This window comes from Chelonia mydas, chromosome 5, assembly GCF_015237465.2.
Source record: "Chelonia mydas isolate rCheMyd1 chromosome 5, rCheMyd1.pri.v2, whole genome shotgun sequence".
NCBI lineage: Eukaryota > Metazoa > Chordata > Testudines > Cheloniidae > Chelonia > Chelonia mydas.
In genome coordinates, this window is record NC_051245.2 from 100,532,936 (window position 1) to 100,549,946 (window position 17,011).

Consider the following 17,011-nt stretch of genomic DNA (forward strand, 5'->3'; position numbering starts at 1 on the left):
CAGATTCTTCTCTGGTAACTGGGCATAACTCCATTGACTTTAATGTAACTAAGATGATTTACACCAGCTGCGAATCTGGCCCAGCATCTTTATGGAGAGCATGGGTGAATACATGTTGTGCCAGTGTAACCATGGATACACCTGCAAAAAGGCTGCAGTAAATAACAGAAACTAGAAATTCTTACTCAGATTATTATCTGACTGTTATTTCCCTTGAATTACAGAAATAACAAATAATAATGATGTATATTATCTAAAATGCTACAGGCAACTAACAAAAAAGCCATTACCTGTATAACATTTTGACTGATCTATCCTTATCCATCTGGTGGAAGAACAGAAAAAGTGAGACAGTCAGATATTTTAAGAATTCAGTTTGAGGACAGAATTTAAAGAACCAAATTTTCAAAAATTCCCTGAATTGCACTCCAGTCAAAATTCACCCATGCTTCTAGCTCCCATTATGATTTGTGCCTTCGGTTACCATAGTCATGGATGCATGTGTGTGTGTGTGTGTGTGTATTTTTCATTGTGAAAATCAGCATCCGCTTCGTGATTATTTGATCTTCAGTGTTTTGCATTCGTCATCATTCCTAAGGTGGTGAAAATATTTATCTATGGTTGTAGGAATTCTAGAATTTTGAATTATACTTTGAAAAACCATTTACTATGTTAGTATTAATCATAACCAACATTTATTACAGGAATTACAGACATACTGTGATTTTCCTGATATAATCGATGTCAGCATTAAGCAAGCAAACCAAGAAGGCTCCAGTGAGAGTAGAATTGTCACCATTCATAAGCAGGACAGTAAGAATCTGGTATGTTTATTTTTCTTATCGTTTGATTTATATTGATATTGGTTTGATCATGTGATGGGAATACGGCAGTATTCACAATACTCTACTAAACCTATGTTGCAGTAAACATTACTCAGATGTTAATTAGGCAAAAGGTAAAAACTGAAGATTTTAACAGTGATCAATATATCAGTACATAGAGATGCTAATGTATTTGAAGCACCACAGCATAGACTGAAATTGAAACCAGGATGTTTAAAACTAAGTGACGTCAACTTTGTCTGCAGTTCATTCTCCAACTTCGTTGTGCCTAGCTAAATAATTATTAAACTTGTGTAATTTTAGTTAACCTAGACCCTAATCCTGCAATTCATTGTGCATGGGCACAGCAATCTGTCCGCGCGCGTGCACACACGCAACTGCAGGATTGGGATTTGAGAGTAGCCTGAAGGGAAAAAGATATACAGAACTATATATATCCATCTAGACAAAGGGTACAAAACTAATAGTATAGCTGTTATTATTTAAAGTATTGTGTGAGGCATAAGTTTGAAAAGTGTTAGCCTGACAATGTAAACAAGTCACTTACAATATATTGTAAAGCGAATTTGTGTGTGAACTAAAAAGCCACAATTGTTTGTCTTTTTAATCCTAGCATTGTATTAGCAACACCGTTTCCTGTATGAGATAACCTTTTGGTGTAGTGGTTTCTTTCTTGATCCCCATTACTGATCTGTGTAGCATCAGATTTCCTGTTTCAGGCATTTTCCTGTGTGATCAAAGATCTACAACTTGTTGGCACATAAGACAGATGTACTGCTAAAATGGTTCTTCCTTCCTGGGGAAAGTAAATCCAAAACCTGCAAAAGCATTGGAATGAGAATGAATTCATTTTCTGTTTTTAATGCTGCCTTTAAAAATGATACTGTTTTTCAGAATTATATTAGATTTTGATATAATTTACTCTTCAGTAGTCACATAGAATCTACACTTGTAGATAATTAAGCTGTGTTTTTAGTAGCTAGCCAATGGAAACAAATGGTTTTTAATGTAGTCTTTTCTTGTAATGTGCATGCGTGAGAAATATTTGTTCTTTAAGACAGCACTTTCACTTTTGGATTATTAAAGAACATTATTTTCATTACGTCTTTCATTGCTGTTTTTCAACTTCAGTAATGAACATGTTCAGCTTTTCTTTTAAGGTAGTACAATCCCTTTTTCTTATAAAATGTGGTTGGTCTAGGACAGCCCTATAATGTAGTTAAGATTCATCTGAAATGGGAGGAAAATGAAGGAACAGGCTATAGGTCGGAGCACATTGACACAAAATAAGGAAAGAAGTATTTTCAATATGAGATGCACAAATTTCCTCCTGCTGTCTTTCTAAGATCTACCAGGAAGAACTGTTAATTTTCACATCTTCGGTTTCTCCATGTTGAGAGAACTCCTCTCCCAAAATGGTCCTATCTTTACAGGATTTATTTACCAGAAATTATCCTAACAAACCTGTGAAGCTCTCTCAAAAAAGAGGAATCTTGGGAAAGGCAGAGCATAGAGGGTGCATGAAAGATATGGGAATTAAAAACTTGTTGTAGTTTGAAGTTATTTATATTGATTTGAATAAAACAAAACATATGTGGTGGTTGGTTTTTCCCTCCCTTCACCCTTCCCACCTCCCTCCCCCATCGTGACCTTTAAAAAAAATTACAGAGGTTGCTCATATGTACGTACTAAGCGGTTTGTCCTTTCGTCTTTCTATCAGGGATGTTCTGTAATAAATGTTGTTGTTCCCTTTTTATAATGATAATTTTATTTAGCAACAAAAGGCTTTAAGTCCACATTGCATTCTGTTTCACCCACTCATTATGCAGCATCTATAGCCCTCATTTTCATAAATACAGCAGTTGCATCATATTAGTGCAGCCTAGAAGTATGTGTGAGTTTCTGTTCAGCACAAATGCTTTATTAAAGGGCATCTCTTAAGAAAAGGTGAAAAACCAGAATATGTCAAGTTTTAGGCATTTAATATTAGAGCTGGCATAATCCGATCCCAAGCAAGTAAGTCTGTAGACAGTCTTCTTGACATAGATTAAGGCCTTGTCTACACTGCGGGGGGAGATTGATCTAAGTTATGTAACTTCAGCTATGTGAATAATGTAGCTGAAGTTGACGTACTTAGATCTACTTACCGCGGGGTCCACACTATGCGATGTCGACTGGAGATGTTCTCCCGTCGACTCCCCTTGCACTTCTCGTTCAGGTGGAGTACAGGAGTCGACAGGAAAGTGATCGGTGGTTGGTTTAGTGGGTCAGAGACAGCTAAATCGACGGCTGATGCATTGATCGCTGCACGTCAAACCCCCAGTCAGTGTAGACAAGCCCTAAGTACAAGCTTTTCTTGTGTTAAATAAAGTTTAAGAAATCACAACCAGAGTATTTTAAAATATTTATTGTACAGCAGTTTTACTGAGAATGATGTTATGTAAAGTTACACAGTGTAAACAACCTTTCTTACAGCTGCATTATGTTTCACTATATGACTCTTCAAAAAACCCTTGAGATCTCAACTACTGGTGTATAGCTCAGGTTATTCAAATAAACTACTTGAGAAAATAACAGAAAATACACTCGCTGGTCATATAGCCAGTGGAGAGTCTGTTTTCTCTGAGTTGAACTGAGTTGCTGGTATTGGAAACCAGACTGGGGAGGAACATACCTTGGGGTTTGAATCACCACTGCGCTATTCCAGTTTTATACCAGTGCAACTCCATTGAAACCAATGGAGTTATTCTGGCATAAAATTGGACTGTGACAAACTCAGACCTGACAGCTGTGGGAGGGTGGTTGAAGGCAGGTATATCAGCCCGTTAAAACCCTCTTTCCTGTGAGCTGAAAAGAGGTTACTTCAGGTTAATTAGGGACACCTGAGCCCAGTTAAGGGCTGCTGTGACCTTTAGAACCTCTTCTGGTGAGAGAGCTGGGAGTAGGGACAAGATACAAGCTGCAGAAGGGTTGGAGGATAGGTTTCTTCTAGGAAGAGAGCTGTTCTCCTTCTCACTGGGGAAATACCAAGTTTACTACTACTACTTGGGGAAGGGGTGACAGTCAGCAGCCAGTATAATAAGTGTCAGTGCTCTGGTGGGAGCAAGGAAATGTTTTTTTGTGTGTGTTTTGGGGGGGTTGTTAAGAAAACCACTTGGGACAACCCTGAGGCCTACCTTGTGAAAACTGTGAATAAACCATTGTTAAGAATTATAAACTGTGGAGAAGGACTGATTTACTCTAGGCCTTTGCTCCCCACCAGAGGGATAGAATCATAGAGTATCAGGGTTGGAAGGGACTTCATGAGATCATCTAGTCCAACCCCCTGCTCAAAGCAGGACCAATCCCCAACTAAATCATCCCAGCCAGGGCTTTGTCAAGCCTGACCTTAAAAACCTCAAAGGAAGGAGATTCCACCACCTCCCTGGGTAACCCATTCCAGTGCTTCACCACCCTCCCAGTGAAAAAGTTTTGCCTAATATCCAACCAAAACCTCCCCCACTGCAACTTGAGACCATTACTCTTTGTTCTGTCATCTGCTACCACTGAGAAAAGTCTAGATCCATCCTCTTTGGAACCCCCTTTCAGGTAGTTGAAAGCAGCTATCAAATCCCCCCTCACTCTTCTCTTCTGCAGACTAAACAATCCCAGTTCCCTCAGCCTCTCCTCATAAGTCACGTGTTTCAGTCCCCTAATCATTTTTGTTGCCCTCCGCTGGACGCTTTCCAATTTTTCCACATCCTTCTTGTAGTGTGGGGCCCAAAACTGGACACAGTACTCCAGATGAGGTCTCACCAATGTCGAATAGAGGGGAACGATCACGTCCCTCGATCTGCTGGCAATGCCCCTACTTATACAGCCCAAAATGCCATTAGCCTTCTTGGCAAGAAGGGCACTCTGTTGACTCATATCCAGCTTCTCATCCACTGTAACCCCCAGGTCCTTTTCGGCAGAACTGCTGCCTAGCCATTCGGTCCCTAGTCCATAGCAGTGCATGGGATTCTTCTGTCCTAAGTGCAGGACTCTGCACTTGTCCTTGTTGAACCTCATCAGATTTCTTTTGGCAAAATCCTTTAATTTGTCTAGGTCCCTCTGTATCCTATCCCTACCCTCCAGCGTATCTACCGCTCCCCCCAGTTTAGTGTCATCTGCAAACTTGCTGAGGGTGCAGTCCACGCCATAACCGCTGAGGCTGATGTGATGATAGAGGTGTGTTGCCACATATGGTTTTAGGGGTGGGATCACATACAGCGGACTCTCCTGGAGGCAAGATGAATCATTCCTGAGATTGGACGATGTGGTAAGGATGCTGGTGCAGGCCACTGCACCACAACAGGAGGCTACCAGAGTACAGATGGCTGCTCAGCAGGAATTGATACAAATAGAACAAGAGACTAACCAACTGCGGATGAATCAGGTGATACAAGACCAAGGCACCCTACAGGAAGTAGACAGACAGCTGAAGGCCCTGACTACTCTAGGAGGTGGCCAGGATGGAGCTCTATCTTAAAGGCTAGTGGTTACCTACAAAAGATGATGACAAAGAGAGACGTTGAGGTTTATCTTCTCATGTTTGAAAGAACAGACCTATGTGAGGCCTTGCCTCAAGACCAGTGGGTTGGTATCCTTGCTCCCTTCCTGAGTGGAAAGGCTCAGAAGGCCTGCCACGGTATGGCAGCGGAAACTGTCAAAGACTGTGCCCCATTGAAAACTGAGATTCTGGCAGGATCCAGAGTGACTACAGCTATAAAGCCCCAAGGATTCCACAAGTGGAGGTTCCAGGATAACAAAGCACCAAGATCACAACTGTTCAGCTTGATCCATCTGACACAGAAGTGGCTGCATCCTGAGATCAACAGTATGGAAAAGATCATAGAACGCCTGGTTTTGGACAGATTCCTGAAAGGATTACTGCCTGTGAAGGTGGGTTGACCAAAATGACCCTTCCGACGACGACAATTTGGTTGCCTTCATAGAGAGACACTTAATGGCCAGAGAGCTTTCTAGGACTGCCAGAGAAGAGATGTACCAGACCCAAAGGGCAGTCCCAGTCCCAAAGGCCTGTACCTCTGATAGTTTGGGGAACGACTATATGGGGAAGGAGGGATGCTGAAGTGCGACCTGAGGCTGGGAAGGGTCTTGGGGAACCGGGGAGAGAAGGCCATGGGGTAAGGCCTAATATCCCGTAGAATTGGGAGATATCAAGGGCTATGTATAAATGTTATGCTTGTGGGGGAGCTAGAACATAGAGCAGCTCAATGTCCTAACAGTGAGGAGCCCATGCAGTGCAACTTGGTGGAACAGTGAGAGACTGTGCTTAATCAATCCTGCAGGAATGGCTTTAACTCCACATAGATATGTGGCCGTTCAGGTTGAATGGTGCAGAGACCATTGCTTTAATAGACTCCGGAAGTGAAGTCACACTGGTCTCTGGGAAACTGGTGGGGTAGAATGAACTGTCTGAAATGCAGGGGAATAACCTGCATGCATGGGAAAGTTAATTATGAAATGGCCATTCCTGTACAAATAGAGGTTCGGGGAAGCACAACAAGGCTGGTGGCGGCTGTAATCTCTAAACTTCCATACCCTGTGCTCATAAGACAAGATTTCCCAGGGTTCGGAAATCTACTCCCAGTGAAAGGATTGGGGGAAACTAATAACTCCATGTCTGATATCATGACTCCAGTAAATAGCCCGCCTCCCATCTTCTGTAAATTAGCCCCGGACTTGTTTTCAAAGTCCCAGAAGACTACGCAAGAAAGATGGGCAGACTGAAGACTGGAGGCCAAGATGTTGGCCCAGAATCAGAAGGTGGTGCTTCTGGTAAGCCGTCTCATCCAACAGGCAGGGAGACAACTCAGTTACTGAACCTGAGGTTGAGGCCGGTTCCACAGAGACCAGCCCTCAGGATAAAACTGAATTTGGACATTTCAGATGCTTGATCTCCTATATCAGAATAATAGAAAAGTAGTAAAGTCTAGGTCAATGGGGTACGAGCAGAGGGGAAAACCAAAGGTCCAGGGCCTTACTTTGTGATTTAAAAAAGGACCTATTGTACAGAATACTGTAACTACAGGAGCAAGAACTGAAACAGTTCCTAGTACTCCAAGGACACAGGCATTATTCGACATAGCCCATTGTCATTTGTTCGGGGAACATTTGGCAGTGAATGAAACACTAGATAGAATCCTTTGAAGGTTCTTTTGGCCAAGAATCTATATGGAGGTTTGACGCTATTATGCTTCCTGCCCTGAATGCCAATTGCACAGCCCCAAACCTCAATTAAAGGCCCCTTCAGTGCCCCTACCAGTTATCTAAGTCCCGTTTGAAAGTACAGTGATGGCCCTGATAGACCTGCTGGAGAAATCAGCCCAAGGTCATCAGAGTGTGCTCGTTGTGCTGGACTTTGCTGCCTGGTATCCAGAAGCCATACCCCTGGGAAGCAGTGTCCAAGATGATAGCTAATCCAAGTATTCTCTCAGAGAGGAGTACTCAAGGAGATTCTGATAGATAAAGGGACTCCTTTCATGGCAGAGTTGATGAAGGACTTGTGTGCGCTGCTTTACATGCTTCAGGTACTGCTTCCTACAAACCTTAGTCGACTACCACAAACGAATGGCCTGGTCAAATGCTTCAGCAGAACACTGAAGAGCATGATACGGAAAACAGTGAGTTGAGATTGGAAAAATTGGGATACCTTGCTACTCTACTGGAAACTTGTTATAATGGAGGTTCCTCAACCTTCCACAGGGATTTCCCCCCTTCAAGTTGCCAAGTCGTTGCCACCCCACGGCATACTGGATGTTGCCAAGGAGCACTGGGAGGAACAGCCTCACTAAGAAACGAGCATCACTGAACATGTGACGCACATGCAGGACAGAATAACCCAAGTCACCCCAGTAGTGTGAGAACATATAGAAAAAGCACAAGCGGCCCAACAGGCCTGTTATAATCGACAAGCAAGCATTCTGAAATTCGAGGCTCGGGACTGGGTAACGGTGATGGGACCCCAGCAGAAAACAAGCCCTTGGTCAGATGGCAGAGGCTATATGCAGAGGTTGATTGCAGAGGTTAATTATAAGATTTGACAACCCGATCTCTGAAAGTAGGAACAGATCTACCACATTAACCTGTTAGAGCCCTAGCAAGACAGAGGTCATCAATGTGATAGAGTGAAACCATAATGTATTCCCGGAGAAGCCAGGCAAAACCATGGAAGCTCATCGTCCCAGATGCAGAAATAAATGAGAAAGTTAAACCATACTGGATCCTTGAGGCTAAAAGGAAAGAGATCAATACAGAAATGAAGAGGATGCTGGAGTTGGGAATCGCTGAGCGTCCCATAGTCAATGGTCTAGCCTAACTGTTCTGGTTCCTAAACCTGATGGTACCGGTGGTTCTTCAGTGACTTTTGAAAATTAAATGAGATGTCCCAGTTCAATGCCTACCCCATACCTCAGATAGATCAGCTAATTGACCAGGTGGGAAAAGCAAGATTCTTGTCTACCCTTGACCTGACCAAAAGGTATGGGCAAATCCCTCTGGCAGAGGTGGCCAAGGAGAAGAGGCCACCTTTTCTATGCCACAGGGCTTATAGCAGTACATTACCCTCCATTTTGGATTACAAGGGGCTCCAGTAAGCTTCCAGTGACTTACTGATAGCTATTATGTCCACGTGCCAGGTATGCAGCTACTTACTTGGATGATGTGATCATACACAGCCAAGACTGGGGGATGCACTTAGAAAAAGTAGACACAGTACTGGATACTCCGAGGAAAGTGGGTCTCACTGCTAACCTCTCCAAATGTGCAATAGGGCTAACGGAAGCCAAATATCTCTGGTACATCATGGGGAGAGGTGTAGTGAAACCGCAGTTGAACAAGTTAGAGGCAATACAAAGTGGGTTTTGGGTGATCAAGAAGAAACAGGGTAGAGCATTTCTGGGGATAGTTGGGTATTACAGACAATTCATTCCCCACTTCACCACTAGGGCATACTCTTTAACAGATTTCATAAAGGCCAGCAGTCCAGACGTGGTAAAATGGACCACTGCAGCCAAAGAAGCTTCTGTGGATCTGAGAACAGTCGTCTGCAGCAGTCCAGTGCTAGTAGCCCCAGACTTCCAGAAGGAGTTTGTACTACAAACAGATGCCTCCAAAGTAGGGTTAGGAGCTATAGTTTCTCTCATGGTTGCAGAGGAAGACCACCCAGTTTTGTCTCAATAGAAGACTTCTCCCTAGAGAACAGAAGTATACCATAGTGGAGAAGGAATGCCTCATGGTAAAATGGGCCGTGGAAATCCCCCCGTATTATCTGCTTGGATGGAGGTTTTACGCATGTTACAGGCCATGCTCCCCTGAAATGAATGCACCAGAACAAAGAAAAATTGCAAGACTAACAAGATAGTTTCTGTCACTACAACCCTTCTGCTTCAAAGTGCAGCATAGGGCAGGAATCAGGCATGCAGCCCAACCCCGTAGTGTTGAGCTGGGGGGCATATGTGACAAAGTCAGACCTGACCACTCTCGGAGGGTGGTCCTTTTCCATAAAAAAGCATTTTCAAAAAGAACCTGCGCCAGTTTTGTATTAAAAGGCCTATAGAAGTCTCTTAGAATCGCCTTTGTCGTTGCTAACATGGGTCCCAGATTTTGGTCTTTAGGACGTCTAGTGTTTGATGCAGGACTTTTTGTAAGTAGAGCTTCTCGTTTCTCACTTATAGGCCCTAAATCCAGAAACTGAAACACAATATGCACGGTGTATTTAACTTTGTATGTATGATCCTCTAAGCGGAGAACTAGTATCTGACCCTTGTCGAAAACAGTCAGCCAGTCCAAGAGATACACAACATAAAGGCCAACCTGTAGCCTCACAGGCATGGCAGGTTGAAGGCAGGTATATCAGCCTTAGAATGGTTAAAGTCCTCTTTCCTAGGAGCTGAAAAGGGGTTACTTTAGGTTAAGGGCTGTCAATGACCTTTAAAAACCTCTTCTGGGGAGTGAGAGGGGAGGGAGGATCAAGGAACAATACACAAACTGCAGAAGGGTTGGAGGCAGCAGAGAGAAAAAGTTTCTCCAAGGGGGAGAGCTGTTTTCTTCTCTATAGGGGAAATATTGAGTTTACTATTTTTGGAGATGTGGAGGTGACCAGGAGCTAGCACAATAAGCATCACTGCTCCGGTGGAAGCAAGGAAGAGCGAGTGTGAGTTTGTGGTGGTTTTGCTTAAGAGAACCACTGAGGCATATACCTTGTGAGAATTGTAAATAAACTACTGTTAAGAATTATCAACATCCGAGAGAAGGACTGATTTACTCCAGTCTTCGCCCCTCACCCACATGCCACAGGGAGAGCCACTGAGGCTGATGTGGCAGTAGATATGCATTGGCACATAATGTGGTGAATCAGGCCCATGGCATCCAGCTCACACATACACATTGTTTTAAAAACCGATGCATCCAAATGTAGGACTTACTGCAGGAATGTTGTCCTTTCAGTTGATGTATGCGTTGCTAGTGATGAGAACACTGTTAAGAATAATACATGCCTCAGACAGTTGGTATTAAAAAGTAATACTATAAATCATAAGTAACTAGTATTGTGGTAGACAAACAAGTAGAAAGTTATAGTAGTAGGCCTTTCAAGATCAGGGGGCCTGCAAATTATGGAAAGAAAAGATTGGAAGAAACCTTTTGTTTATCTCATTTTCCTCTTACTAAAAAACAAAAACAAAACCCCAACACAATCTGGTGGCTCAAAATGCAGAAATAAAGAATGCAGCTGAATACATAATGGTGCCCTGGTACCCTTTAATAGATGGTGATTTTTTTTTTATCCTTTTGCTAGTTTAGTTATGCCCTGGTTTGGGGAATGTACCCCATCTCCATAGAGCCAAATACTCAGAATGAATTTCACCCATTTTTGAGCACATACCCAGTTATTCCGATGGAAGTCAATTACTCATGTAAGTGCTTATCAATATGAATAAGGGTTCCACTATCAGGGACTGTCTATACTATGCGTGTGTGTGTGTGTGAGAGGTATTTTTTATATATACTGTTACCATACCTATCTGAGGATTGTGGTGTTTATTATAAATTAACCTCATTCTCTCGCTCTTTTTTTCTTCCCAACTTTTACAGGAGGCTGAATTTCATTCATTAAGAGAAGCTCTCTCTTTTGTATCGTTAATTGATGGATATTATAGATTAACTGCAGACGCTCACCATTACCTCTGTAAAGAAGTAGCACCACCAACAGTGCTTGAAAATATCCAGAGCAACTGCCATGGACCAATTTCGTAAGTAGTGCTCTTATATTATGAAAAGGCACTTTTATTGAGTCTTGAAAGATGAGCTTCAACAAGGGTGAAACATAAGCATACTTACTGGAATGTATATTTATAGAAAAAATAGGTTTTTGGTGGGTGGTTTTTTTCAAATTTTCCTTTGGCAAAACATGTGGGGGGGGTGGTTTCCCTTTGACTCTTGCTGCTGGGGGAATTCTGCGCCACTGTGCAATGCAGATTTTTGCAGAAATTAATGTTTTTGCACAAAATTCCCCTTCCCCTCCCCCCCAAAAATTGGCTGCAGTGTTGCTGGCCGCTACTTGGGGCAGCTGGATCCAGCAGTGCCAAGCTCACACATAGAAGACACTGTGGGAGGGAGGGAGAGGGTGTATTGGCTACAGGGGGCGCCGTGGCTGGACTTGGGGGGAGAGGTTGTGGGTGGCTGGTCCCCTGGCTGGGCTCTGGGGAGGGGAGGCAGCGAAACAGGAACTGGGTTGTCACAGGGATTTCTTTTAACTCTCTACTCCTGGGGGAATTTTTGGGTGTGTCTGTATTGTTATAGACATACTTGCTGACAGGTATTTTGAAATAAATTACCAAAATAATTGAAACAGGCATGTTTATGTAGTGTTATTTTGACAGATAAAATTTTCAGAATTTTGCAGATATTTAAAATACTGTGTGTAGAATTTTTAATTTTTTGACACAGAATTCCCCCAGGAGTAGACTTTGTAAGGGAAGGTGCACTCCTTTTCTAATGAGGGGCGTCAAGTTTTGTAATACTGTTTCACTATATACTACCCCTCTATCTGCATATGAAACTCCTGTTGAGATTGTTGGGAAAACCTGCAGAGTGAGGGTAGAATGATACCTTTTGTGATACGTTTCATGTTTGAAATTTTCTTTGTAAATCATAAGAATGAATACAGATGAACTTAAAGTATATTTCTTCCACTCAGAGTTCATTTTTTCCTCCAACCCAGTCATGCAACAGACATAATGCTGAATTTAGGACCTTGTAGTCATTACCATGGCAACAGTGTATGATGTCATAAACGGAGGCTCTCATAATGTTTTCACTAAAAGATCTAGCAGAACTAGAATCTAAGTTGCAAGGGGAAAAAGGCAAATTCAGATACCCGTGTCTTCAATCACTGTGAGGGGAACACAGAAAATTGCTAGCTAGTAAATTTAACAAATTGCTTTTTGTACAGCTGTCGTCTCTTAGTTCAGTTTCTCCAGTTCTTTAGAGAAACAGTTTGGTACCTCTATTGATTGTAACATTTCATACAGTATTGTTATTGTTTGAGCTCAGGATATGGGCAACCAGAATGTAAGTAAGCAGAATGTACTGCATTTAATTTTTTTCCCCATAGTTTAAACAAGAGAACCAGTGTACTTGGTATACATATTTAAATCATAAAAAATTAGTCTGCCACCTAGTAAATCAGGCATATTTCTGTAAATTTGTCATTAACATGAGGGGAAGAGAGGGAGTGATCTACATCTTCCAAAAGACATGGGTGAAACCTGTCCTAATAAATTAAGCTCCTTCTGTTTACTTTTTGGGCATAGGGACGGAAACTTGCAAATTTAAACAATAGAGTCAGATGTTAAAGTTAGCTTTAGGACTGCATTGAATTATGTGCTAGGCTTAGACCTTCTCAAGCAATGCCATTCATAACTAAGGCTAATATTTTGTCACTGACAGGTCACGGAATAAAGAAAAATTCACGGAAGCCCATGACCTATCCGTGATGGCTACTAAAAATATGCATGACAAAATGGGGAGCTGGAAGGCCCCCTCTTGGAGCTGTGGAGTCGCCCCACCCCACGTGGCTCTGAGCTCCAGGGCACCCCCATGGCCGCAGCAGCTGGGAGCTCCCGGGGGCCTTGCTGCCCACAGCAGCCGGGAGCTGTGGGGCACCCCTGCCACCTGCTGTGGCTGGGAGCTCGGGGCCCCCACGGTTCCCAGCCGCCACAGGCACAAGTCACGGAGGTCTCTGGAAGTCACGGAATCTGTGACCTCTATGACAAAATCTTAGCCTTAGTCATAATCTCTCGAACAAGACATGGACAGTTAGATAATCCATAGCAAAGATGCTATATGGTTACTTTATTTCCTAGGAAAAATCAGTTTCCAGTGGTAGATGATTCAGTACTTTTTTTTTTAACCAGTTTTTCTTTCTCCTATGAGCTGCTTGCCCTTTTTTTTTTTTTTGTGCAACCACTTTTATGTTATGTTTACAACGAGGATGGCGCAGGTTTATGCGATGCTGCCAGCATTGGAGGCTATCCTGGGCCACAGATCTGCGCTTTCCTTAGCCACGGGGCCTGTGATTGCTGAGCCTTTCGTTTCCCCTTTGTTATTTACTATCACTCCCATGTTGTCTTCAAAATTAGAGGAACACCCCGTCTTTTCTCCGGTATGATTTCCGCTGCTGAATTACCACTGCTGGGTGCACCTTCTTCCTGAGCTCAGGCTTGCCCTTCTTGACAGTAACCATGACCATGTCGCCTACGCCAGCAGCTGGCAGCCTGTTCAGGTGCCCCTTAATCCCCTTCACAGAGATGATGTACAGGTTCTTGGCACCTGTGTTGTCTGAACAATTAATCACAGCTCCCACGGGAAGACCGAGGGAAATACGGAATTTCGCACCGGACGAACCACCACGTCCTCGCTTGGACATCTTGTGGTCGATAGGCATGTTTCCTTACCTGCATATAGTGCTCTTGCTAACAGAACAAAACCCTGGTGTTTTAAAAAGCAAGTGCCATAGCACATAGATAGATACAGTCCTTCTGTTAGGTACCCAACACACTGTGGACATAATTAATGCCTTCTAATAATGGTGTCATTGCTCAAAATCTCTGCTGTTTTCGCTTTCTGAAATTGTACAGCCGTTAGCATTTTTTCTTTTTATTATAGCATGGACTTTGCTACTAATAAGCTGAGGAAAGCAGGCAATCAGACTGGCTACTATGTTCTTCGTTGCAGTCCAAAAGATTTTAAGAAATACTTCCTCACCTTTGCCATAGAGGTCAGTGTACTGCACTGAGCAGTAACGGTAGCCTGTATTGCACTGAAGCAGAAAGCACTGCTTCTTTTTCTTTTTTTTTTTTCATTTACATACAGTAGATCGTTGAGTTTGTATCTTCTGTTACGTGAGCTCTGTATTCTTCTATTCATTAATGTCATTGCTGTTCACAATGCTTTTTTATTTACATGCTATTTGTTACTGTATAATTATCTGGTTTGTTTTGGTTTATATGAAAATATCTTTTTAAATCACAAAATTATCAGTACATTGGCCTCTTCTACCAAAATTTCAAAAATATAAAAAAAACAGTAGCTTCTCCTTTGGTGAGGTATACCAAAAAATAGTGTGTGAGCTTTCATACTGGCTTGCAGCAGTTAGTTAGCTACTGTAACACATATCTTCAAAACTGTGCCTGTTTCAACAGATGACACCACAACAGTGCTGGTGCATAGATGGAAAAGTATCAACTACTGTGTTAGAAACATAGGAATCTTTGCCAAATCAGAGCAATACAATCAGTGGAGAAAAAAATGTTTTGTAGAATTGTACTGCTCATTCACTGTGCATATTTAGACTTCGCTTTCAGAAAGGAAATCTGCATGTGAAAGAGAGTTTCTTTTAGCTGATCTGGTAAGATCGTCCACCATTCAGAGCAAGTTTGTATCATTTCTTGCTTTGGTTTTTCTAAGCAAACAATTAGAGAGCTGCTGAGATTTGGTGGTCATTGGTATGTTTTCCACAGGGTTGTAAAGAAAGGGCATGTGACAGCGGTATAGGAGTTTCTATAAATTAGAAATGGACAACTGGACCTTTTGAAAGTTTGTCTGAAAGAAACTTGTGTTGAGATTGTGTGCCAAGTTTCAGCTTGGAGTTTGAACTATGCTGTAGACAACAAAAATAGGAATCTAGCCTAGGTTTTTGTAAGGTGCCTGTCATAAGAACCATACCTGCATCAGTGCACAGCACTACAAAATACATTTCACCATTGCTAATAAGTTTTCTGTTTGAGCACTCAAGATGTGAGACTTCTTGCAACATTACATTTCCACCTCATCTCTTTTGTTGCATGAGGTAGCTTATGTTAGTAGCAATGAAGGACTCACTTATAACTGGGTCCATTCATTCTGTTTGTTTTTAAATCTCTTGGTTGCAGTCCCGATAGCTAATGTCAAAATACTAATCAACACTTGCAGTGATAGAAATAGTCCCTTACTAGCCTTATCAGTGTCTTCTCATTTTACTAGATACTGGGATTAAAATATGAAATGACAGTAACATGTTGTTTGAGAATTTTTCTCTTTAATAAATTGAGTGTACATAAATTGTTTACCTTTTTAAATTGTGTGTGTCAGTCCTTACTTTTCTAATTAAAAATCTCTACAGCGGGATGGTGTCGCTGAGTATAAGCACTGCTTAATAACAAAAAATGAGACTGGAGAGTATAATCTTAGTGGAACGAAGAGAAGTTTTGGTAACCTTAAGGATCTGTTGAATTGCTATCAGACAGAAACAGTCCGTTCAGACAACATCATTTTCCAGTTTACCAAATGCTGCCCTCCAAAACCAAAAGGTAAAAAACTTGTAAACACAAACATGTCTAATTATTTTCGGGTTAATTGATATTTTTGAAAGAGAAATTAGCAGATCAATATATTTGCCTGACAGACATTTTCATCTCCTTAGTCATTGAGATTTCAGTGCTAGTGTCAGCTTGGGTTTGCCTTGGTTTGTAAGAAGTTACTCACAGTGCTGTGATCCCCTTCCACAAAGCATGACCATCCCAGCTTGCAACTGTCCTGACTGAAAGTGAAACTGACCTCTTAATGATTGAAAGGTCACATTTAACAGCATTTCTCATGTGTTTAGCTACAGGTTTGTATCACGAAAGATGCTAAATTTGCCATTTCTTACTCTAAAATGCACATGATGTACCATGAAAAGTGGAATGTTTTCAGCAATGTAATGCTGTACTTGTCAAAAATAAGAGTGCTTCAGAAACTTTAATAATCAGGAGAGAAAGAAGAGAGAGAACCAGAATGTTATCTCTAGTCAGAAAGGTCCAGGTTTGACATTTGTTTGATTAAGTCCTGTATGTGTTATTTATTAAACAGATTGTTCTCTCCCTGCTATGGTATCCAGATTATCACAGGAGATTTACACCTTAAATTAATAATTCTTTTGAAACAACATTGTGATAAAAGTCTTTAACAGAGATGTTTTCTGGTTTTTGTTTGTTTTTTTTCCTTCCATTCTCATCTTCTTCCCCTCCCCACCCAGATAAGTCAAATCTTCTAGTCTTCAGGAGCAATGGTATTTCTGATGTACCTACATCGCCCGCATTGCAGAGACACAATAATGTCAACCAAATGGTCTTTCACAAAATCCGGAACGAGGACTTGATATTTGTAAGTTCACCAGTTGCATCTCTCTGGCCATTTTCATGAACAGTTGCACACAGAGTTCTGAAAATCTAGTTCCTGTTTGTATGCCATTTAAAATAGCCTTAATTGCAGCAAGACATTTTGCTACAGTAGTTCTTTAGTTACAGTTTAAAAAAAAAGTCTTAAATTTGGGTGTCCCTTTAGTACAGGGGCAGAAATTTGGGTGTCCCTTTAGTATGGGGCAGGCAAACTTTTTGGCATGAGGGCCGCATCTGGTTTCTGAAATTGTATGGAGGGCCGGTTAGGGGAGGCTGTGCCTCCTGAAACAGCCAGGCATGGCCCAGCCCCCACCCCCTATCCGACCCACCCTGCTTCTCGCCCCTTGATGTCCCCCCGGCTACCCCTGCCCCATCCACAGCCCCCCCCCCCCCCCCCCCCCCCCCGCGCCCGGTTCTCTGTCC

At 42.2% G+C, this 17,011-nt stretch overlaps 1 protein-coding gene and 1 pseudogene across 3 annotated transcripts in view; one reads left to right on the plus strand and one right to left on the minus strand.

The window, feature by feature from the left end:
• Nucleotides 1–17,011, plus strand: part of JAK2 (Janus kinase 2) — a 156,353-nt gene that overhangs the window by 94,244 nt on the left and 45,098 nt on the right. For all 3 annotated transcript variants that reach the window (XM_027827858.3, XM_043546956.1, XM_043546955.1), the window contains 5 exons: nt 705–824; nt 10,983–11,140; nt 14,058–14,169; nt 15,553–15,739; nt 16,447–16,574. In XM_027827858.3, the coding sequence (XP_027683659.2) occupies nt 705–824; nt 10,983–11,140; nt 14,058–14,169; nt 15,553–15,739; nt 16,447–16,574 (705 nt within the window). The remainder of the gene's footprint in view (nt 1–704; nt 825–10,982; nt 11,141–14,057; nt 14,170–15,552; nt 15,740–16,446; nt 16,575–17,011) is intronic.
• LOC102932607 lies at nt 13,377–13,851 on the minus strand (annotated as a pseudogene).